Genomic DNA, 25,548 nt, shown 5'->3' with positions numbered 1-25,548 from the left:
GTCTCGCTCTGTCGCCCAGGCTGGAGTGCAGTGGCGCCATCTCAGCTCACTGCAAGCTCCGCCTCCTAGGTTCACGCCATTCTGCCTCAGCCTTCTGAGTACCTGGGACTGTAGGCACCCGCCACCACACCCGGCTAATTTTTTGTATTTTTAGTAGAGATGGGGTTTCACTGTGGTCTCGATCTCCTGACTTCGTGATCCGCCCACTCGGCTTTCCAAAAATGCTGGGATTACAAGCGTGAGCCACTGCGCCCGGCCTTTTTTTTTTTTTTTGAGACAAAGTCTTACTCTGTCGCCCAGACTGGAGTGCAGTGGCGCAACCTCTGCTGCCAGGGTTCAAGCGATTCTCCTGCCTCAGCTTCCCGAGTAGCTGGGGTTACAGGTGCCTGCCACTGTGCCTAGCTAATTTTTGTAGTTTTAGTAGAGATGGAGTTTCACCATCTTGGCCAGGCTGGTCTTGAACTCCTGACCTCGTGATCCACCTGCCTCGGCCTGCCAAAGTGTTGGGATTACAGGTGTGAGCCGTCGTGACCGGCCTTTGAATTACTTTTTTAAAGTTGAGAAATTATCAAAGCAGAGTCCATTTTAACTTTTAGTGATTACTGCAGAAAGTATTGGGTGAACAGCTTTGTGACTTTTCAAAAAAAAGCCATTCTTTAGACAGTTGGAAATAAAGCCCTGGATTTTAAGGTTTTTTCCTGTAATGGACTATGGTTTTTGGATGTCATTTTTATTATTTTATTTTTGATACCAAATCTAATATTATCTCTTCTGTATTTAGGTTCGAGTAGTGATAGTGGATGGTATTGCTTTTCCGTTTCGTCATGACTTAGATGACCTGTCTCTTCGTACTCGGTTATTAAATGGCCTAGCTCAGCAAATGATCAGCCTTGCAAATAATCACAGATTAGCTGTAAGTATTAACTAGTGAAGAGAGTTTTAGAACAAAGTCAAGACTGTATAAAATGTTAATGTCTAGAAATATCAAAATAGCATTTGCCTGACAAATAATATAGACATGCAGTTTTGAGTAAAGTTTTAGTTTGGTTTTGATTTGTATTAAAAAATTCTGGTCATAAGTGTCAGTTTTGCTGGAAAACAGGCATAATTAATACGTCATTTTAAAAAATGGACTTTGTGGTTGGGCGCAGTGGCTCACGCTTGTAATCCCAGCACTTTGGGAGGCCAAGGCAGGTGAATCATGAGGTCAGGAGTTTGAGACTAGCCTGGCCAACATGGTGAAACCCTGTGTCTACTAAAAAAAAAAAAAATACAAAAAATTATCTGGGTGTGGTGGCACGCCTCTGTAATCTCAGCTACTCGGGAGGCTGAGGCAGGAGAATCGCTTGAACACAGGAGGCAGAGGTTGCAGTGGGCGGAGAACGCACCATTGCACTCCAGCCTGGGCAACAGCAAGACTCTGTCTCGAGAAAAAAAAAAAAAGGATTTTGTTTGATAAAGAAGTGCCACCTTTGTTAATTGCAGTGTCTTCTTTGTTTAAATATACTTTGAATGTTTTTCAGGTTAACTCTTCCAATATCGCAGGTTTTCTTCTAGTCTGAGTCTTTGATTATTATGTGGTATGTAATCATAGATTCAGATGGATTGAAACATTACCTAGTGTAAACGACCTAGATGCTTTGAGGTAGAGCTAAATACCTCTTGAAGATTTGAAATGTGAGGAGAGAAGTATGTATCAGTTCAGAAGGGAAGTTTTTTTTTTTAAAGTTTTACCTCCTCTTTAACTACCTGTTCACCATTACTTCCCACCCTGAATCCCCATCTCACCACTGACACAAATACACACATTTGTCTGGTAGTAAGATGTAAGGTCAAACTGCTAAATTTGATTTGTCTTTGCCTTAATTAGAGAGACCTTAGCGCATACCTGTAATGCATCATAAGTAAATAAAGAACTTTCTCAGTAGAATAATTTTAAAGCATACTTTTTTCTTTTAATTTCCAGATTTTTTGCTATATGCTGAAAAGCATAGTGCCCTGTGTTTGAATTACTTCTTGCTTAAATTAATTGTAATTTAGCCTTTTGTTAATGTCAGTGAAGAGTCTCCAGTAGGGGGCACTCAAGACTAATGGGTTGCATAGTTCCTTATGTTTTTATTTTAACAGAAATAGCTTCACCTTTTCTGACTAAAAAAGCAATCCAAACAATAACATCAAATAGTAGGTAGTGTTTAAGAAGAGTGATGTAAATATAAACGTCTTAACATGGAAGAAGGTATTTACATATAGGTTACTGAGAAGAAATTTAAGTTGTATATAAAATATATTTAGTGTAATCTCAGTTTAGAGAAAACTTAAAATTATATGTACGCATTTGTATTTGTGTATATGAAGAGAATGATCTGAAAGGACCAAAACATTAACAGTGGCTACTTCTTTTTTATTGTTTTTGGAGACAGAATCTTATGAAGTGTAGTGGTGCAGTCAGGGCTCACTGCAGCCTCGACATCCCGGGCTCAAGTGATTCTCTCACCTTGTATTTTTTTTTTTTTTTGTAGAGATGGGTTTTCACCATGTTGCCCAGCTGCTCATGAACTCTTGGGCTCAAGTGATCATCTGCCGGCCTCAGCCTCCTAAAGTGCTAGGATTACATGCATGAGCCACCATGCCTGGCCTTGGCTACTTCAAAGGATGGAATTTTGTAGGGTTAGGGACACACTTTCCCTTTCTTACTTTATAATTTCTTTGCTTGAAGGTTTTTTTCCCAATTAGCTTATATATAACATGTATGGCTTTTGATAATGTATTTTATAATTTTAAGGCCAGATGTGGTAGCTCACACCTGTAATCCCAATACTTTTGGAAGGCCAAAGTGGGAGGATCGCCTGAGGCCAGGAGTTTGAGGCCAGCCTGGACCACAAAGCCTGATCCCATCTCTAAAAAAAAAAAATTACTTAAATAAGAATAATTGGCCAGGCACGGCAGCTCACGCCTGTAATCCCAGCACTTTGGGAGACTGAGGTGGGTGGATCATGAGGTCAGGAGTTCAAGACCAGCCTGACCAACGTGGTGAAACCATCTCTACTAAAAATACAAAAATTAGTCAGGCTTGGTCGTGCGTGCCTGTAATCCCAGCTACTCAGGCTGAGGCAGGAGAATCGTTTGAACCCAGAAGGCAGAGGTTGCAGTGAGCCGAGAGTGCGCCACTGCACTCCAGCCTGGGTGAGAGAGCAAGACTCCATCTCAAAAAAAAAAAAAAAAAAAAGAAAAATTGCAAGTTATGTATGCTTTTTGTAAAAAAAAAAAAAAGTTCTAAACAATAAAAAATGTAGAAAGCGATTATTCATTACTCAGAGATGGTGTAAATATTGTTGTCTGGTGTAAATATTTTTGCAGAATTTACGCATATACAAACTTTTTAGAAAATGAGGTCATAGACCAGGCGTGGTAGCTCACGCCTGTAATCCCAGCACTTTGGGAGGCCAAGGCAGGCGGATCATGAGGTCAGGAGATCAAGACCGTCCTGGCTAACACGGTGAAACCCCATCTCTACTAAAAATACAAAAAATTAGCTGGGCATGGTGGTGGGCACCTGTCATTTCAGTTACTTGGGAGGCTGAGGCAGGAGAATGGCGTGAACCCGGGAGGCAGAGCTTGCAGTGTTCTGAGATCGCGCCACTGCATTCCAGCCTGGGCGACAGAGCAAGACTCCATCTCAAAAAAAAAGAAAAAGAGGTCATGCCACCGCAGTGGCTCACGCCTGTAATCCCAGCACTTTGGGAGGCCAAGGTGGGAGGATCACTTGAGCCCATGAGTTTGAGACCAGCCTGGGAAATATAGCTAGACCTCATTGCTACAAATTTTTAAAAAAACGTTAGCCAAGCATAGTGGCACGCACCCATAGTCCTAGCTACTTGAGAGGCTGAGGTGGGAGGAGGATTGCTTGAGGCTGGGAGGCAAAGGTTGCAGTGAGCTGAGATCGCACCACTGCATTCCAGCCTAGGCAGCAGAGCAAGACCCTGTCTTCAAAAACACAAAAAGAAATGAAAATGAGGTCATATTATACATGCTATTATGCAAAGCAGTTTTCTGTTTTTCACTTAATATATTGTGAACATCTTTCCATGTACACTACTTTTTTTTCTTCTATGTACACTACTTATAAGTCTGCTTTACGCTAATAACTGCATAGTATTTGTTGTTTGACTGTAGCATAGTTTTTTTTTGTATTTGTATTTGTTTTTGGGGTTTTTTTTTTGAAACAGAGTCTCGCTCTGTCACCCAGGCTAGAGTGCAGTGGCATGGTCTTGGTTCACTGTAGCTTCAATCTCCTGGGCTTAAGCAATCCTTTCACTTCAGCCTCCTGAGTAACTGAGACTACAGGCACACACCACCACACCCAGTCATTTTAAAAATTTTTTGTAGAGGCTGGGCGTTGAGGCTCACACCTATAACCCTGCCACTATGGGAGGCCGGGGTGAGCAGATCACTTGAGGTCAGGAGTTCAAGACCAGCCTGGCCAACATGTTGAAACCTTGTCTCTACTAATAATACAAAAATTAGCCGGACATGGTGGTGCTTACCTGTAGTCCTAGCTACTTGGGAGGCTGAGGCAGGAGAATCACTTGAACTCAGGAGGTGGAGGTTGCAGTGAGCCAAGATCATACCATTGCACTCCAGCCGAGGAGATACAGTGAGATTCTATCTCCAAAATAAATAAATAAATAAGTTTTTTGTAGAGATGAGGTCTCACTATGTTGCCTCGGCTGTTCTTGAACTCCTGGGCTTAAGGGATCCTCCTGCTTCAACCTTCCCTAGGCATGAGCCACTGTGCACAGCCTGTAGCATAGTTTTTTTAACCACCTCCTTATTGATTGTCTCTCTCTTTTTTTCCTGTTTTAGACAGAGTCTTCCTCTGTCACCCAGGTTGGAGTACAGCATCACACTCTTGGCTCACTGCAGTCTCCGCCTCCCAGGTTCAAGAGCTTCTCATTCCACAGTCTCCCGAAAAGCTGGGATTACAGGCATGCACCACCACACCTGGCTGGTTTTTGTATTTTTAGTAGAGGTGGAGTTTCACCATGTTGGCCAGGCTGATCTCAAACTCCTGGCCTCAAGTGATCCACCCTCCTCTGCCTCCCAAAGTGCTGCGATTACAGGCGTGAGCCACCGCACCTAGCCTAGAATAAATTTCTTAAAGTGAAAATATTAAGCCAAAGGAATCGATTTTTGAACATTTTGTTTTATATTATAAAATTACCCTCAGAAACTATGCTCCAAAGTATGTCTCTACGACAATGAATGGGAACTCTTGTTTTCCCATATCTTTACCAACTTTGGGTACCAGTCTTTTAATTTATTTATGTCTTTGAAATGGAGTCTCGCTCTGTTGCCCAGGTTGGAATGCTGTGGCTCGATCTCGGCTTACTGCAACCTGTGCCTCCTGGGTTCAAGAGATTCTCCTGCTTCAGCCTCCCGGGTAGCTGGGACTACAGGCACATGCCACCATGCCTGGCTAATTTTTTATATTTTTAGTAGAGACAAGTTTCACCGTGTTAGCCAGGATGGTCTGGCTCTCCTGACCTGGTGATCTGCCCGCCTTGGCCTCCCAAAGTGCTGGGATTATAGGCGTGAGCCACCACGCCCGGCCAGGTACTAATCTTTTAAATCTTTGCCAAATCGATATGGGGAAAGTCCTTTAAAAATATGTTTTTTTTTTTTATTGGCATAATTTTTTAAACAGCTTTAATGACATAATCCATATACCATAAAATTCATCCTTGCAACATGTACAATTCAGTGATTTTCAGTGTATCCACAGAGTTTTGCAAACATCACCACTGTATAATTTTAGAATATTTCTGTCACTCCAAAAAAGAAACCACCTCACAATGAATTTCAGAATATTTAAAATGTTTGCTCCTTCACTGTCACTTTTCAAATCTCATGCAAATTTTTCTTATGGTCAACTGTAACTTTGTACCCTATGGAGAAAGTAATTCTGGTTCTGGGAAACACACAGTTCCAGATTTAAAAAAAAAAACAAAACCCTCTTTTCGACTGGGCGCAATGGTTCACCCCTGTAGTTCCAGCACTTTGGGAGGCCAAGGTGGGTGGATCACCTGAGGTCAGGAGTTTGCAACCAGCCTGGCCAACGTGGTGAAACCCTTTCTCTAATAAAAGTACAAAAAAATTAGCTGGTTGTGGTGGTGGGTGCCCACCTACTACTCAGCTACTCAGGAGGCTGAGGCAGGAAAATCGCTTGAACCTGGGAGGCGGAGGTTGCAGCGAGCCAAGACGGCGCCATTGCACACTCCAGCTTGGGCAACAAGAGCGAAACTCTTGTCTCAAAAAAAACTAAAACCCTTTTCATTAACTCATTCTCCATTCTACCCTCCCTCAGTCCCTCACAACCACTAGTATGCTTTGTGTTTCTGTGAATTTGTCTTTTCTTGACATTTTATATAAGCAGATCAGACAGTATGTGGCCTTTTATGTCTGACTTCTTTCACTTAGCATAATGTTTTCAAGGTTTATCTGTATTTTAGCACCTATCAGTGTCTTTTTAATGAGTGAATAATTTTGCATTTTATGGATGTATAGCATTTTGTTTATCTGTTCATTGGTTGAAGGACCTTGGATGGCAGAAATATTTTTAAAGCTCTGAAGTTCATAATTTCAAGTGATTGTTACTTTACTGTTTTAAATTTTTGGCCTGGTATGGTGGCTCACTCTTGTAATCACAGCACTTTGGGAGGCCGAGCTGGGTGGATCACCTCAGGTCAGGAGTTCGAGACCAGCCTGGCCAACATAGTGAAATTCTGTGTTTACTAAAAATACAAAATTTAGCCAAGCCTGGTGGCGGGCACCTGAAATACTAGCTACTTGGGAGGCTGAGGCAGGAAAATCACTTGAACCCAGGAGGCGGAGGTTGCAGTGAGCCGAGGTTGTGCTACTATACTTGAGCCTGGGCAACAGAGCAAGACTCTGTCTTAAAAAAAAAAAAAGAAAAAAAACACTTATTTTTTAGAAGCTCGGCATAATCACATAATAATTTTCAGTTGTATCACGGAGGCCAATCATTTTGCAAAAGTAATATAATTACTATATAAATATTTGCTAATAATCAGAAATTCTAATTTTGGCGTGTTGAATACCTGGTAAATCAGTAGTTTGATTTATATTGTCCTGAAGGTACATAATGGGTAAACTACTCTGTCTAAACCAGCACTGTCCAGTAGATCTGATGGAAAGATGAAAATGTACAGTCTAGTACAGTAGCTATATGACTGTTCAGCACTTGAAATATAGCTAATACTACTGCGCTGTTGACTTTATAACTTTTTTTTTTTTTTTTTTTTTTGAGACGGAGTCTTGCTCTGTCGCCCAGGCTGGAGTGCAGTGGCCGGATCTCAGCTCACTGCAAGCTCCGCCTCCTGGGTTTACGCCATTCTCCTGCCTCAGCCTCCCGAGTAGCTGGGACTACAGGTGCCAGCCACCTCGCCCGGCTAGCTTTTTGTATTTTTTAGTAGAGACGGGGTTTCACCGTGTTAGCCAGGATGGTCTCAAACTCCTGACCTCGTGATCCGCCCGTCTCGGCCTCCCAAAGTGCTGGGATTACAGGCTTGAGCCACCGCGCCCGGCCGACTTTATAATTTTAATTTAACTTCTTCCTTTCTTCCTTTCTTCCTTTCTTCCTTTCTTTCTTTCGAGATGGAGTCTCACTCTCTCGCCGAGGCTAGAGTGCAGTGGCACCATCTTGGGTCACTGCAACCTCCTCTCGGGTTCAAGCGATTCTCCTGCCTCAGCCTCCCGAGTAGCTGGGACTACAGGCGCATGCCATCACGCCCGGCTAACTTTTTGTATTATTAGTTGAGATGGGGTTTCACTGTGTTAGCCAGCATGGCTTTGATATCCTGACCTTGTGATCCGCCCACCTCAGCCTCCCAAAGTGCTGGAATTACAGGCATAAGCCACCACGCCTGGCCTCTAATTTACCTTTTTTTTTTTTGAGATGGAGTCTTGCTCTGTTGCCCAGGCTGGAGTGCAGTGGCGCTATCTCGGCTCACTGCAAGCTCTGCCTCCTAGGTTCACACCATTCTTCTGCCTCAGCCTTCCGAGTAGCTGGGACTATAGGCACACGCCACCACGCCTGGCTAATTTTTTGTATTTTCAGTAGAGACGGGGTTTTACCGTATTAGCCAGAATGGTCTTGATCTGATCTCATGATCTGCCCACCTCGGCTCCCAAAGTGTTGGGATTATAGGCGTGAGCCACCACGCCCGGCTAATTTAACTTTTTAAAGCTACACGCGAGCCAGGCACAGTGGCTCATGCCTATAATCCCAGCACTTTGGGAGGCCAAGGTGGGAGGATCACTTGAGGCCAGGAGTTCGAGGTTAGTCTGGGCAACATAACCAAACCCTGTCTCTACAAATAATTTAAAAATTAGTTAGGCATGGTGGTGCTTGCCTATGGTGGTGCTAGCTACTAGGGAAGCTGAGGCAGGAAGATTGTTTGAGCCCAGGACTTCAAGGCTGCAGTAAGCTATGATTATGTCGTTGCACCCCAGCCTGGGTGACAGGGTGAGACCCCATTTCTAAAAAACACTCTTAAGGAAAGCTGGCCGGGCAAGGTGGCTCAAGCCTGTAATCCCAGCACTTTGGGAGGCCGAGACAAGCGGATCACTAGGTCAGGAGATCAAGACCATCCTGGCTAACACGGTGAAACCCCGTCTCTACTAAAAAATACAAAAAAACTAGCCGGGCAAGGTGGTGGGCACCTGTAGTCCCAGCTACTCAGGAGGCTGAGGCAGGAGAATGGCGGGAACCCGGGAGGCGGAGCTTTCAGTGAGCCGAGATCGCGCCACTGCACTCCAGCCTGGGCGACAGAGCAAGACTCCGTCTCAAAAAAAAAAAAAAAAGCTGCTGGCCGGATGTGGTGGCTCATGCCTGTAATCCTACCACTTTGGGAGGCCGAGGTGGGCGGATCACCTGAGGTCGGGAGTTCGAGATCAGCCTGACCAACATGGAGAAACCCCATCTCTACTAAAAATACAAACTTAACCAGGTGTGGTGGCTCACACCTGTAATCCCAGCTACTCAGGAGGCCGAGGCAGGGGAATCACTTGAACCCAGGAGGCGGAGGTTGCAGTGAGCCAAGATCATGCCATTGTACTCCAGCCTGAGCGACAGAGTGAGACCTTGTCTCAAAAAAAAAGAAAAGAAAGAAAGAAAAGCTTCCAATTTAAATTCCTGCTTAGCTTTTTCTAAGGTGCCTAGTGAGAGGTAACAAATGGAGAATGCCCTGTGGCATGTAAGGGGAGGGGAACTAGAAGAAAATCTTGTCATCCACTTGGTTTCTAATTGAGATCTAGGTGGATCACAGATTTCTCCTTTGTGTCCAAACAGAAATGTTAGGGTGTTACCACTGCAATGGGAACAGCCAAACAACCTTTTGTTTCTTTCTCAGTTTTCTTTTTCTTTTTCTTTTTTTTTTGCGATGGAGTCTTGCTGTTGTTGCCCAGGCTGGAGTGCAATGGTACAGTCTTGGCTCACTGCAACCTCCGCCTCCTGGATTTAAGCGATTCTCGTGCCTCAGCCTCCCAAGTAGCTGGGGTTACAGGTGCCCGCCCCAATGTCCGGCTAATTTTTTGTGTTTTTGGTAGAGATGGGGTATCGCCATGTTGGCCAGACTGGTCTCGAACTCTTGACCTCAGGTGATCTGCCTGCCTTGGCCTCCCAAAGTGCTGGAATTATAGGCATGAGCCACCGCTCCTGGGCTGTTTTTCAGTTTTCTTATGTAAAATACTCATTTTCAGAGCAGACACCTTTTTCTTACTGCTTTTCAAAGAATTTTGTTATCAGTTTTAGTTTGCAATATTAACTCTTTTTTCTGGAGGGAAGATATGTATTAGAAGAGTATATAAAGTAACCATTTCTGGAGATTTTTGGGTGGAAAGATAACAGATCTGACTTCTATGTTAAGTCAGCCTTAAACACTTTTGTTTTCCTTGCTTTTATTTAAAATTACTGTCTTTCAAAACCTGGAACCTTTTTTGTAGGTTAGTATTTATACAAAGAGAATTAGCAATATGAAACCTGGAGGGCCATCTGTGAGTAGCAAAGCAACACCTGTGGCTGTTACTAGCCAACTAGCATAATCATAATTTGGAGTCATTTGACCTGACTACTAGGATTTTTTTTTTTCCTAGTCCATCTACTTATATTGTACTTTTTAAAATGAATTTTAAGTCTCTTCTCATAATTTGTTGCCTCAGTTTCCTTTTTTCCTGTAAAATTATAAACAGTAATACTATATTTGCCTCCTTCCTAAAAGTATAAACACTGAGGTATTTATTAAGGATTTCATATTCCTTTCAATAAAAATATGCTAGGGAGGCAATAATGATAAAGAACATGGACTCAGGCCAGGCACAGTGACTCATGCTTATAATCCCAGCCCTTTGGGAGGCTCAGGTGGGTGGATCACTTGAGGTCAGGAGTTCTAGAACAGGCTGGCCAACATATTAAAACCTCGTCTTTACTAAAAATGCAAAAATTAGCCAGGCATGGTGGCAGGCACCTGTAATCGTAGCTACTTGGGAGGCTGAGGCAGGAGAATTGCTTGAACCTGGGAGGCGGAGATTGAAGTGAGCTGAGATCGCACCATTGCACTCCAGTCTGGGCAACAGAGCGAGACTCAATCTTTCTTTTTTGAGACAAGGTCTTACTTGTTCGCCAGGCTGGAGTACGGTGACAGGATCATGGCTCACTGCTGCCTCAACCTCCTGGGCTCAAGCAATTCTCCTACCTCAGCCTCCTGAGTAACTACAGTTGTGCACCACCATGCCCAGCTAATTTTTTTAAAAGTTTTTTATAGGTCAGGTACAGTGGCTTATGCCTGTAATCCAAGCACTTTGAGAGGCTGAGGCAGGAGGATTGTGTGAGCCCAGGAGTTCAAGATCAGCCTGGGCAACATAGCAAGACCCTGTCTCTTTGAAAAGAAAAAAAAGAATTTTATGAGCTAGATTTGGCAAACACCTTTAGTCCCAGCTATTCAAGAGGCTGAGGTGGAAGATCTGTGAGTCTAGGACTTCAAGGACAACCTGGGCAACATAGCAAGACCTCCTCTCTAAAGTATGAAAATAAAATATTTTATGATCAGTAGAATCATATTTTCAGATAACTACATCTTTTTATCGGTATATTTTAAAAATTTTTTATCAGAAAAATTTGTATTACTTAAATGGCTGTCTATAATAGGTAGATTATTTTCAGATTACTAAAATCACAAGACTGTTTACTTGATTATTTATTTATGTATTTATTTATTTATTTAGTGAGACAGAGTTTCGCTCTTTTGTCCAGGCTGGAGTGAAGTGGACTGATCTTGGCTCACTGTAACCTCTGCCTGCCCCAGGTTCAAGTTATTCTCCTGCCTCAGCCTCCCGAGTAGCTGGGATTACAGGTCCATGCCACCATGCCTTGCTAATTTTTGTATTTTTAGTAGAGATGGGGTTTCACAATCTTGGCCAGGCTGGTCTACTTGATAATTTTTAAGGAGACTCACCTAATTTTCTTACATTTTGTTTTTGTAGGTAATTTTAACCAATCAGATGACAACAAAGATTGATAAAAATCAGGCCTTGCTCGTTCCTGCATTAGGTGGGTAATTAATTAGATAAACATTTTAGTTAATCACAGTTTTTCTTATCTCTTTCATTTGATTCTCCAGATAAACATTTTAGTTAATCATAGTTTTTCTTATGTCTTTCATTTGATTTCATTGAATACTATAGCTTCATGAAAGCAGACTGTATTTGTCTTGTTCACTGGTTAATCTTAGCACTAAGCACAGTACCCTTAAATACTGGCTGTTCCTTTTAGTTATTTAACATTTATTGAGTGGCCAGACACAGCCTCTCACACCTGTAATCCCAACACCTTGGGAGGCCGAGGCAGATCACTTGAGACCAGGAGTTCAAGACCGGCCTGGCCAACATGGTGAAACCCTGTCTCTCCTAAAAATACAAAAAATTAGCCGGACATGGTGGCGCACAGTTGTAATCCCCCCTACTTGGGAGGCTGAGGAATGAGAATTGCTTGAACCTGGGAGGCGCAGGCTGCAGTGTGCTGGGATCGTGCCACTGCGCTCCAGCCTGGGGGACAGAGTAAGACTCTTAAAAAAATGCATATCTACTGTCTGGCAACTATTGTGTCAGAATTCTTGCCCCCAGGGAGTTCACAGTGTTAGAGAGAAGGAAGGGTGAATCCACTTAAATACAAATCACACTACAGTGAATATCATGGTTTTGTTAGAATGCAATGCTTCAAGGTTTAGTTCCACTAAAATCTTAAAGAATATTCTACCAGAGTTTTGGCCAGGCACGGTGGCTCATGCCTGTAATCCCAGCACTTTGGGAGGCCGAGGTAGGTGGATCACCTGAGCTCGGAAGTTTGAGACCAGCCTGACTAACATGGAGAAAACCCGTCTCTACTAAAAATACAAAATTAGCTGGGTGCAGTGGCACATTCCTGTGATCCCAGCTACTCGGGAGGCTGAGGCAGGAGAATCGCTTGAACCTGGGAGGCAGAGGTTGCAGTAAGCTGAGATTGCGCCATTGCACTCCAGCCTGGGCAACAAGAACAAAATTCTGTCTCAAAAAAAAAAAAAAAAAAAGTTTCTGCCCTGGACTAGTTTTCAGCTAATGGCATAGATCATTCTATAAACAGATAATGTCGTAAAGGTTACAATAGAAAGGTACAGGGTACTGTACAAAGGATGGATTCTAACCTGGCTCAGGTGAGCAGGATGAAAAGGAGGAAGGTTAGGGAAGGAAGTGTAATAGTCTCTCATGTTTCTTCCAGCTCTTTTTGTCACTTTCTATCACCCATTTAATTAAGAGCTTCCTAATGTTTAGATCCACTCAGGGGTAATCAAACTCAGCCTTTCTCAAACTCATTCTTTCAGCACGCCATGATAAATCAGAAAGCAAATTTATAAATTTAGTGAGAATTACAATTGTCAAGCAGAGTGAAATTTATGTTTTCTAGTCAGTTTATTTTCTTCCCAGATACCAGAAAGTTGGGAAAGCAGGGGTTCAGAGTTGGTGAGCAGAGAAACAAATAAATGGAAATGGATGCCCTCAGGAATGTTATGCTTAAGTTGTGATAATTCTGATGCCTACCTTACTTTACTAGCAGAACACCCTTTATCCTGGATATTGCTAGGATATTGTTCAATATAACTTTCAGTTATGATAGAAATGTTCTATGTCTGTGCTCTTCAGTGCAGTAGCCCTTGCTACATGTGGCTATCGAGGCATTTAAAATGTGGCTAGTGCAGCTGTGGAATGGAATGTTTAATTGAATTTTACTTAAATTTAAATTGCCCCATGTGGCAAGTAAATGCCCTGTTGTACAGTGCAGCACTGGATAAACATAACTCCTGTATTCTAGACTTCAGTCCCACCATTAGCTTTCTGTTTTTGACAGTGTTTGCTGGTATGATAGGTCACTGCTCATTTTACACTACTATCAGTTTAGTTTCCTTTATATTTCAGAGGCTCCCTAATCCCTTAAAGAGATTTAAAAATCAACATAGACCACTTCTGTGTAAAAATAAGATGGCTGAATTTGCTGTGATTGGAATTAGAAACCGGCCCTCTCTTTGCTAGTTCTGGAATTTGGCCAGGATGCACATTAAAGTCTCATTCCTACCCTCCTGATTTGCTTCATGCAAACTTTGTTGCTGTGTCTGTTCTTTGGTCTTCTATTGCTATGTCTCAGCTTTAGATTCTGTGTCTTGTGTAGAAATGGATCATCAGAATGCAACAGGCAGAAGACTTAGAAGTGCAAATCAGTAGGGTAATGACAAACCCTTTGAGCTGAATGGGACTGAGAGGTAACCTAACATATCACCTATTAGTAGTTGTTTACCATGAAGATTTTCAGTGCTGGACACGTAAATTGCTGAGTTCAACTGCCCTCTTTGCCCTCCAAATCTAGCATAAAAGCAAATGGTGATCTCAGGGCAGTTTCACACCTAATATGACTAATAATAAAAGTCTTGTGTTTCAGGAGCTCAGTTTGTCCAATCCTGAGCCCATCATCTCTACCTCACAAATTATATCCACCTTTTAATTTCCTTGCACTGTGTCTGCATAATATGATAGTACTCCCAAGCACCATTGCTTAAATCTTGAGTTACACTTAATGCTTTTTTGGGGTCTTTTTTTCTTTTTAATGTGAAATAGAATATACAGATGAAAATGTGTATTTAGAAGAACAATAATAAATGTCCAGGTGCCCATTGCTCACACTGACAAATGGAACATTACCACACCCCAGGAGCCTTGTATACTCTCCCCCAAAGAGGCAACCACTGTCCTGAATTTTGTGTAATTGTCACCTAGCTTTTATAGATTTTACTGTCTGTATATCCCCAACAGTTGCTTATTTATAGCTTTTATATAAATAGAATTATACTGTATATGACTGACAACTTTTGCTCATTATTATTTTTGGATTCATCCACAGTGTAGTTCATTTCCATGACACGAATATGCCACAACTTAATTACATATTCTGTTGATGTCAAAAAAAAAAAAGAAGAATATTTTACCAGAGTTTTTACTTTTCTCCTGGAGGTCAGAAATATATTAGGCTTGATGATACGGAAAATTGACACACATATGGACTCAGACAATAAAGTTTTCTAAAAACCAAGAGAATAATGATTTGCAGTATTTCCCTAGATTGGTAAAAATCTTGTAATCTCAGGATATTACTCATTTTCCAGGTTTTTTTAAAGCAAGTAAACTTTTGTTATGTTAAGTAAAGTAAGATTATGTTTGATCAGAGGCATTCTGAGAAATGTATAACCAAGTCAGTAAGGCAATATACAGTTATTATGTTCTTTACTCTTAGGGGAAAGTTGGGGACATGCTGCTACAATACGGCTAATCTTTCATTGGGACCGAAAGCAAAGGTCAGTATAGAAATAAGTTAATAATTCTGAATATTGGATTAATTACACTGAACGAACACTTACAGGTTTCTTAGAGCTAGTCCTGTGGATGAGATATACAATGACCCATGAAGTAACACTTGTGTTGCTTTGTCTGATATCACCTAGAGCAAATATAGAAATGTGCTGTTATTACTGCATATTTAGCTACATAAGAAATTCTCTGAAATATTTAAATGATGGGGCGCATGCACCTGAAATGAGTAGGTGGCCAAGGAATGCCATTTTCTAAAGCTCTTTGAAATAATTTATTAGCCATGTAGAAGGAGGTGAGTACTCTGCGTTCCTGAAAGAGATTGAAAAAAAAGAACAAAATCAGGACAAAAGGAAAATTGTTGAGGTTAGCTTTAAAATTAATTTATTTGGAACATAAATGGTTTTTCTTAGTTGCTTAGTGTATTTCTTGTATGAAATTGTGTCTTTTTTTTTCATTTTGTATTTTGCTCTCCGGCTTTTATTATCCAGTTATTTACCTGCATTTCACAAGTATTGTTCTTTAAAAGTATGGCAGCATGAAATCTTTGTATTTGTTTTTAAAGCTGCTGAGCAAGTGAACAAACCAGCTTTTATTTTCTTGAAAATAGGCCATTGAAAGCAGTGAAGTCTTTTCTACACTTCTAGAAAATGTCAGATTTATACTAGCCTCTCTGCTTTGTGATTAATTAGTATAACCTAGAGGTCTTGGTTTGGAAATGCTCTAATAAAGGGAGAAATTAAAAGGCATGCGGGTAAAGATGGAATAAAGGGTCACTTAAATACATATTGGGCCTAGCCAGTGAAATCGTCTATTTTTTAATCTATATTTCTTTGTTGTTCTACAAACTGAAAAAAATCCTGCCTGACCAAGTTAGGTTTTGCGGACCCGAAGATCATAACACAATCGATTACACTTCTGTATGTATCTTTTGCAACTGATCGTACAGTTTGTGTCTTCTTTAAAAATGGTATTTGTGAAGAGCTCAGGTAACGTTTTTTTCCCCACAATACATAGTGCTTTACTATTGACTGTCTCCCCCTAATTAAAACAAATTTTTTACTTTAAACCAATATGTCTGGTAAATCCTCCCCCTAATTTTTTTTCTATGATCACAATTTAAAATAGTTCCCCTAGTTTTGTGAGTTAAGTTGCTGTATACTAGAGCCACAAAAGGAGTTCTTTTCTTGGCACCAAACCTTATTGTAAAGATTTGGCAACAGTTCCCCAGCTGAGAGTCTTTTGAACATATTGTTTATACTTTCCCAGTTTTAGGTTATTCTGTAAAGCACATTCCATCATTTATTTTTTCATAGGAATTACGCCTGAGCTAGTATACAGTAGTCTTCTTCAGACTATAATTAAATATTCACTAATAAAATGCATTTAAGAAGAAAAATAATAGGAGCAGAGCAAGATATTTCATCTTTTTATGAACTCATCAGGAGGAAAACTTTGACTTCTTTGTCAAGTTCTAGAAGTTAGCATTGATAAGGTACCCAAGAGATCAGAAAATTATGCTTACCATGAGTTAACCTTTTATGAATTCACCTTCTTACAAATCCTTCCCAAGAAATTAGAAAATAAAATACATGGCCGGACGTAGTGGTTCACACCTGTAATCCGAGCACTTTGGGAGGCTGAGGTAGGTGGATCATGAGGTCAGGAGATCAAGACCATCCTGGCCAACATGGTGAAACCCTGTCTCTATTAAAAATAAAAAGTTAGCTGGGTATGGTGGCACATGCCTTTAGTCCCAGCTACTCAGGAGGCTGAGGCAGGGGAATCACTTGAACCCGGGAGGCGGAGGTTGCAGTGAGCCAAGATTGTGCCACTGCCCTCCAGCCTGGTGGCAGAGTGAGACTCCATCCCCCCCAAAAAAAGAAAATGATGTACAACACCAACATTGAATATAGATAGATTGGGGGAAATCTGCTGTTCTATAATATTTTTTCTACATCTCATAAGATCATTTTTTTATTTTTATTTTTATTTATTTTTCATACTGTCATTTTAGTAAGTGCTTGCTTGTACTAGGTATTTTACTAGGCACTTTAAATACAACATTTCAGATAATCTTTTCAATAATTATTTGCAGAACCTATACTGATTATTATTAAAAGTCAGAAAACCAAGGCCCAGAAAGGTTAACTGAATAAGTAGTAAATAATAGCTACTATTTATTGAATATTTATTAATTGTCCTTATTGTGCAAAGCACTGTATGTATATGTATATATGTATACATATATATGAGTATGTATATATGTGTATATGTATATACATCTATATGTACATATGTGTATATATACATACATGTATGTATGTGTATGTATATATATATTTTATCATTTTATTTTCCACATAATTCTCTGAAATAGTATTACCAGATGAGATCAGGCACATTCAGGGTGGTATGGCTGTAGGCTGAAATAGTATTATCTACATTTTATAGCTGACTTTATAAACTTCTTTTTTTTTGAGAGGGAGTTTTGCTCTTTTTGCCCAGGCTGGGGTGCTATGGCGAGATCTCGGCTCACTTCAATCTCCACCTCCTGGGGTCAAGTGATTCTCTTGTCTCAGCCTCCCGAGTAGCTGGTATTATAGGCGCCTGCCACCACGCCTTGCTAATTTTGTATTTTTAGTAGAGATGGGTTTTCTCTATGTTGGCCAGGCTGGTCTTGAACTCCTGACCTCAAGTGAACTTCCTACCTCTGCCTCCCAAAGTGCTGGGATTACAGGCGTGAGCCACCACACCCAGCCATAGCTGACTTTACAATAGAGTTCATTTCTTTTCTTCTATGATAACTGTTTCTAGAAGGTAATTGTAGTATTGCGTTGATTGCCAGCCAATCTGAATATGTAGCTTATTCCTTTTTTTAGGTAAAATCTTTTTTCTTCAAACTTTTTTTTCCCAGGCTGTGGATATATGATAAATAATGTACATACTTTATGTAATCAAAATAAATTGACATCATTTAATAGATTGAAGTAGTTTTGCTCTTTATCATTTGAAACCTGACATCTTTAAGTTGTTACAGTTGCATGAGCTTGAGCCCAAAAGTTGGAGAACAGTCTGACCAAAATGGCAAGACACCACCTCTATAGATAAATAAAAAATTAGCCGGGCGTGGTGGTGGGCACCTATAATTCTAGCTATTTGGGAGGCCAGAGTTGGGAAAACGGCTTGAGCCCAGGAAGTCAGGGTAGCAGTGAGCTATGATTGTGCTATTACGCTCCAGGCTGGGCCACAAAATGGGACCCCATCTCTAAGATATTAAAAAAAAAAAAAAAAGTTAAATGAGGCCGGGCGTGGTGGCTGACACCTGTAATCCCAGCACTTTGGGAGGCCAAGGCAGGTGGATCACTTGAGGTTGGGAGTTCGAGACCAGCCTGGCCAATATGGGGGAAATCCTGTCTCTACTAAAAATACAAAAAAATTAGCCAGGCATGGTGGCGGGCACCTGTAATCCCAGCTACTTGGGAGGCTGAGGTAGGAGAATCGCTTGAACCTGGAAGGCAGAGGTTGCAGTGAGCCAAGATTGAACCACTGCACTCCAGCCTGGACAGCAGAGTGAGACTCTGTCTCAAAAAAAAAAAAAAAGTTGGATGAAATTTTGTATGTTTTTATGCTCTTTAAATTTTAGTTTATTTTAAAAGGATGGAAATAGAAATTCATTATCAGTGAAAAATAGTTATAAAAATGAACATTTTTCATTTGGTGAAGAAGAATAAAAATCTTTTTTTTTTTTTGAGACCGGGTCTTATTCTGTTGCCCAGGCTAGAGTGCAGTGGTGCGATCTCAGCTCACTGTAGCCTCAACCTCCTGGGCTCAAGCAGTCCTCCCGCCTCAGCCTCCCAAGTAGCTGGGACCACAGGCATGTACCACCACACCCAGCTAATTTTTGTAGAGATGGGGTTTCGCCATGTTGCCCAGGCTGGTCTTAAACTCCTAAGCTCAGGTAGTCCACCTACCTTGGCCTCCCAAAGTGCTGAGATTATAGGCGTGAGCCACAGCACCCATCCAGAAACTAAAAATCTTGAATAGCCAAATTTATATTAGGAATTGAACTTAGGTGTACTGTTTCATGCCCCAGCCCCTGTCCTTCGCCAGTAATACATGATTTTTACCCTTAGACTAATGATGGAATAATATTCCAACAGTTATTAAAAGAAATACTTTTGTCTGTGTCCTTATATTATGTGGGTTTTCCTCCAATTTGCATATTCATGATTATACGCGGCCAAGATTATTCAGAATTACACTACTCTTTGCCAAGATGATCTGGTGGTAGAGTGGAGTAATAAATCAACACCCCCACATAGTGTTTCATATGTGTGCTCAGTTTTAGAGCACAAATTGTGCTTCTGTCTTATTTCTTCCTGACCCAAGCTATGTAGTTCAGCCATATGTTAAGCTACATCTCAACTGGGGCCATGAGCCAAGTGATTCTTTGGTTTAGTTTTCATTTAAAAAGATCTCTAAAGAGACATGATGCATAAAAATGGTATTTTTACCTAGAAATTTGAGGACTTTTTTTTTTTTTTTTTGAGATGGAGTTTCGCTCTTGTTGCCTAGGCTGGAGTGCAATGGCGCGATCTCAGCTCACCACAACCTCGGCCTCCCGGGTTCAATCAGTTCTTCTGCCTCAGCCTCCCAAGTAGCTGGGATTACAGGCATGCACCACCATGCCTGGCTAATTTTTTGTATTTTTAGTAGAGACGAGGTTTCTCCATGTTGGTCAGGCTGGTCTCCAACTCCCGACCTCAGGTGATCCACCTTGGTCTCCCAAAGGACTGGGATTACAGGTGGGAGCCACTGCGCCCGGCCTGAGGATGATTTTCAACCTGAATAATTAATGCCCCTTTGACTTTAGGATTCTTTTTTTGTTTGTTTTTTGAGATGGAGTCTCACTCTGTCACCCAGGCTGGAGTGCAGTGGCGCGATACCAGCTCCCTGCAACATCCACCTTCCTGATTCAAGCGATTCTCCTGCCTCAGCCTCCCAAGTAGCTGGGATTATAGGCATGCGCCACCACACTTGGCTAACTTTTGTATTTTTAGTAGAGACAGGGTTTCACCATTTTGACCAGGCTGGTCTCGAATGCCTGACCTCAAGTGACCTGCCCACCTCAGCCTCCCAAAGTGCTGGATTATAGACAGGAGCCACTGTGCCCCGCCAACTTTAGGATTCTTAATAAGCATGTAAATGCTTCCTAAAAGCTTGTCACTTTTTAATAATTTCCTCAGGATAAATGTACTAGGTACCTTATTTGGACATACCATTGATATGAGGTGATTTAGATACAGTTTTTCAGAAAGTTAGCTGATTTTTGTCATTCAAAAAATCATTTCCTATTAAAGCAAGTTAAAATACACCTTGCCTCTCTTTTTCTGTGAATTTTTCCATTAAAGATAGATTATCAACCCTAAAGAATTATTAAAGTTTGTAATTCTACTCGACACAGCTATTCTTTTTTTTTTTTTTTTTTTGTGAGACTAAGTCTCGGCCTGTTGCCCAGACTGGAGTGCAGAGGCACAATCTTGGCTCACTGCAACCTCTGCCTCCCCAGTTCAAGTGATTCTCTTACCTCAGCCTCCTGAGTAGCTAGTATTACAGGTGCTTGCCACCAGGCCCGGCTAATTTTTTTTTTTTTTTTTGTATCTTTAGTAGAGATGGGGTTTCACCATGTTGGCCAGGCTGGTCTTGAACTCCTGATCTCGTGATCCGCCTGCCGTGGCCTCCCAAAGTGCTGGGATTACAGGCGTGAGCCACCGCGCCCGGCCTCAACATAGCTATTCTTGTATTACATATTAGCAGTTATTTTGTTTATGTTTAAAGTTGCAATTATGGAGTATAGGACATTTTGGATTCGGCTGTATTTTGGTCTCTGTTTTTCTTTTGAATTGTGTCTGAGAAGAGGGGCAATTTCAAAATTAAGAGAGTAACAAATCATAGCCAAAATGTACTTTTTGAATTGGCTTTGAAAACAAATCATTCTATTTTGTGTAAATAAATGTCACTTATAACTCTGAGAATCTTATTTTCCTCTAGGTTAGAATCTGTATTTTTTATTTCAGTTTTATCACATTGTGCTAAAATATATATATAACATAAAACTTACCACTTTATGTTTACATACAGTTCACTGGCATTAAATACATTCATATTGTGTAACCATCATCATCCATTTTCAGAACTTTTTCATCTTCCCATACTGAAACTCTGTACCCATTAAATGCTAACTCTCGTTCTTTTTTACCCCCAGGTCCTGACAATCACCAACCATTCTACCTTCTGTCTCTGAATTTGACTCCTCTATCTACCCCATATAATTGGAATTATATAATATTTGTTCTGGTGTGACTCGCTTATTTCACTTAGTATAATGTCTTCAGGGCTCATTTATGTTGTAGCATGTGTCAGAATTTTCTTCCTTAAGTCTGAATATTCTATTGTATGTACATACCACATTTTGTTTATTCATCTGTGGATGCACAGGTGGGTGCTTCTGCCTCTGGCTATTGTGAGTAAGTTACAGTGTATCAGTTTTAAAGTAATTCTTAAAAGCAGTTTTTTGTGGGTTTTATTTTTTTTTTTGAGATGGAGTTTCACTCTTTTTGCACAGGCTGGAGTGCAATGGTGTGATCTTGGCTCACCACAACCTCCGCCTCTGAGGTTCAAGCGATTTCTCCTGCCGCAGCCTCCCGAGTAGCTGGGATTACAGGCATGCGCCACCACGCCCTGCTAATTTTGTAATTTTAGTAGAGACAGGGTTTCTCCATGTTGGTCAGGCTGGTGTCGAACTCCTGACCTCAGGTGATCTGCCTGCCTTGGCCTCCCAAAGTGCTGGGATTACAGGTGTGAGCCACTGCGCCCAGCCAAAAAGCAATTTTAAAGGTTTTTGTTTATATTTGTTGCTGTTATAGTACTTCACTATAGTTAATAAGAGCTTAGAATTTTATTTCTCAGCTACTTTTAGCTTTCAGTTTTATATTACTTTGTATAAAACATAGTAAAATCAGCCGGGTGCAGTGGCTCACGCCTGTAATCCCAGCACTTTGGGAGGCCGAGGTGGGCGGATCATGAGGTCAGGAGATCGAGACCATCTTGGCTAACATGATGAAACCCCATCTCTACTAAAAATACAAAAAATTAGCCGGGCGTGGTGGCAGGCGCCTGTAGTCCCAGCTACTCAGGAGGCTGAGGCAGGAGAATGGCGTTAACCTGGGAGGCGGAGCTTGCAGTGAGCCAAGATTGCGCCCCTGCACTCCAGCCTGAGTGACAGAGCGAGACTCTGTCTCAAAATAAATAAATAAATAATTAAATAATTAAAAAATATATATATAGTAAAATCCCACCTAAGCAGATCTTGTTCTGTCATGACTTATTTTTGGGACATAATCATTTTATATTATTATTATAGAGATGAGAGTCTCACTCTGTTGCCCAGGATGGCTTCAAACTCCTGGTCTCAAGTGATCCTCATGCCTTGCCCTCCTAAAGAGGTGGGATTACAGACATGAGCCACCATGCCTGGCTGCATCATTTTAAAACAATGTCTTCCTAGCTATTTTTATTGGTGTAATATGAGTAAGTGTTTCTCATTTGTAGTATAAGAAATTAACATAATTCTTCAGCAATAATGAAAAAAACATGATTACTGCAGACAGTTTGGAAAATATAAGCAAGCAATCTTTACCTTGTGATAACAACTGTTAAGTTTTTGATTGTAGTCTTCTATCAATTTTTTTAGATGTGTATATACATACTTACAAATATGGGATTATATGGTATAACTGTTATTTAGTATATTATTAATACTTTCCTATCTCTTTGAATATTTTCTTCCACCTTTAGTTTTTAGCATAAGTAATATCTCATCATATATAAAATAATTTATTTGAATCATTCATTGGACTTTTACATTGCTTTAAAATTTCTTATAAACTCTTATATACATATGAGTATTTGAAGGGTATATTTTTAATATTTCTCTCCTTTTTGTGTTCTTAGAGAAGAATAATAGAATTATTAATATAATAAACCTATACATTTAAATTATGAGTTTGGTCATCTGAACTTTTAATTAATTAAGTTCATGTGTTTGTATGTATGTATTCTTTTTCTTTAAGCAGGTTGGCAACATTGTACAAGTCACCCAGCCAGAAGGAATCCACAGTACTGTTTCAAATCAAAGTCAGTGTTATTTGATTAGAGTGGGATTTTGATATTGATGGGCAGTAATTATCTAAAGAGAGAATTTACAACTTGCTTCTGTTAACTTCTGTAGGCAGCAAGCATATTTGAGGACAGCTTTTGATGCTTAGAACATTGTCCCCAAAATAGTAGTGTATACAGAATATTGTAGTCACAAATGGACTGAAATTTATTCTTAAGAACAGAGGAAATACTTATTTTGGGGTAGTGTGTTCCATGCCATATGTAATGTCAGGATATTAAACATCTTTAAAGTGGAAGTTGTTGAAGATTTCCAGAAAAGAAAAAATACTAACATTATTTATTTGGTCTGTAGGTATTATAGATCTATTGTAGCCACCAAATATAGCCCACTTTAAGATGTTAATTTTTCTGTGAATTTACATCATAGAACACACATTTTTTGGCTGAAATATACATATTTATCAATAGTGTTGAGCCAAATATATTTTTGGCATCTCTTTTTTTTTTGAGATGGAGTCTGTCTCTGTCGCACAGGCTGGAGTACAGTGGCACAATCTTGGCTCACCGCAACCTCTGCCCTACTGGTTTAAGCAATTCTCCTGCCTCAGCCTCCCTAGTAGCTGGGATTATAGGTGTATGCTACCACGCCTGGCTAATTTTTGTGTTTTTAGTAGAGACGGAGTTTCGCGATGTTGGCCAGACTAGTCTCAAACTCCTGACCTCAAGTGATTCGCCCTCCTCAATCTTCCGAAGTTCTAGGATTACAGGCGTGAGCCACCGGGCCAGGCTTTATCTCATTTTTATAAGGACATAAACAGAAATAGAGATTCTGAAACGGAATTATCCACTTAGTTTTGCACTGCCCAGGTGTATTTGAAATAGCCTAGCTGGAAAAAAAAAAAAGAGAGAAATATCCTAGATGGAAAACTTTAGAGTATTTAATTATGAAAATAAATCTGTAAAGTACCTAAGACTTAGGTTATTTCCTTTTACTTCTTCTAACAAAGCTATGGTAAAGTTTGTTAGGATTGTCCTTTACAGAACATTTTTATAATGCAGTGTTATTTCTGTGTGTGTGTATGCAAGTGTATAAATAAGTATATATAAAATACTCTTAATATAACCCGGGCTTAGGCATCTATCCGTGAGGTTTATCCTCTTCATTCACAGTGGTTTATAAATTTCTATCTCAAGAACTTTCTTTTTTTTTGGAGACGAAGTCTCGCTCTTTCGCCCAGGCTAGAGTGCAGTGGCACAATCTCGGCTCACTGCAACCTCACTGCAACCTCCGCCTCCCAGGTTCAAGCGATTCTCCTGCCTCAGTCTCCAGAGTAGCTGGAACTAGAGGTGTGCGCCACCATGCCCACCTAATTTTTATATTTTTGGTAGAGATGGGGGTCACCATGTTGGCCAGGCTGGTCTTAAACTCCTGACCTTGTGATCCACCCTCCTCGGCCTCCCAAAGTGCTGGATTACAGGTGTGAGCCACCGCACCTGTCCCTAGAATAAAGTAGCTTTCTTATTAATTACTTAAAAATATTTCTAAGATCAGTCTTCAAATGTTCTTAAATCATATTTGTATATATATATTTTATCTTTCAGCCTCAAGGATTTAGAGATACTGCTGTTACTTCTGCATGTTCATTGCAAACAGAAGGTTCCTTGAGCACTCGCAAACGGTCACGAGAACCAGAGGAAGAATTATAACCCAGAAACAAATCTCAAAGTGTACAAATTTATTGATGCTGTGAAACCAATGTGTACAAGTGGACTTGTTACTTTAAAGTATAAATAAACACTATGGCATGAATGAATCCAGATTATATGAAGTGAATGGGAAAAATACCTAAATATGATTCTGTGAAAGTTTTTCTAAAGCAGTATTCTGCAATTATATTTTACCCTGTTTTCATTTTCAGTAACATTAAGTAGAGATGATGATTATATTTCACAAATGTGGAAAGCTGATCTCATGTGGCTAGTCTGAATTATCATTCAGACTGTTTTTACCCCTTTCTTTCCTAGTTGCCTAGAAAATCTTAGGAAGAAAAGATTTTTTCATATTCTTATTGTGGTTTTTTTTTGTTTTTTGTTTTTTGTTTTTTTGGAGATGTAGTCTCACTCTGTAGTCCGGGCTGCAGTGCAATGGCGCCATCTCGGCTTACTGCAACCTCTGCCTCCCAGGTTCAAGCAATTCACCCGCCTCAGCCTCCCGAATAGCTGGGGTTACAGGCACCTGCCATCATGCCCGGCTAATTTTTTTGTATTTTTGTAGAGACGGAATTTTACCATGTTGGCCAAGCTGGTCTTGAACTCCTGACCTCAGGTGATCTGCCTGCCCCTGCCTCCCAAAGTGCTGGGATTACAGGCATGAGCCACTGTGCCCAGCCATGTTCTTTT

The 25,548-nt window shown here is 40.6% G+C and overlaps 1 protein-coding gene across 1 annotated transcript in view; it reads left to right on the top strand.

The window, feature by feature from the left end:
* The window catches only part of RAD51C (RAD51 paralog C), a 42,997-nt gene extending 18,024 nt beyond the window's left edge, over positions 1-24,973 (top strand). Inside the window, exons 5-9 of the mRNA XM_023204626.2 lie at positions 782-913; positions 11,560-11,626; positions 14,891-14,951; positions 23,103-23,163; positions 24,751-24,973. Of these exons, the coding sequence (XP_023060394.2) occupies positions 782-913; positions 11,560-11,626; positions 14,891-14,951; positions 23,103-23,163; positions 24,751-24,855 (426 nt within the window). The 3' untranslated portion in view covers positions 24,856-24,973. The remainder of the gene's footprint in view (positions 1-781; positions 914-11,559; positions 11,627-14,890; positions 14,952-23,102; positions 23,164-24,750) is intronic.
* The last annotated feature ends 575 nt before the right edge of the window (positions 24,974-25,548 follow it).

This window comes from Piliocolobus tephrosceles, chromosome 16 (assembly GCF_002776525.5).
Source record: "Piliocolobus tephrosceles isolate RC106 chromosome 16, ASM277652v3, whole genome shotgun sequence".
NCBI lineage: Eukaryota > Metazoa > Chordata > Mammalia > Primates > Cercopithecidae > Piliocolobus > Piliocolobus tephrosceles.
Note: the sequence above shows the minus strand (reverse complement) of the source record. Positions and strands in the feature narration are given on the sequence as shown.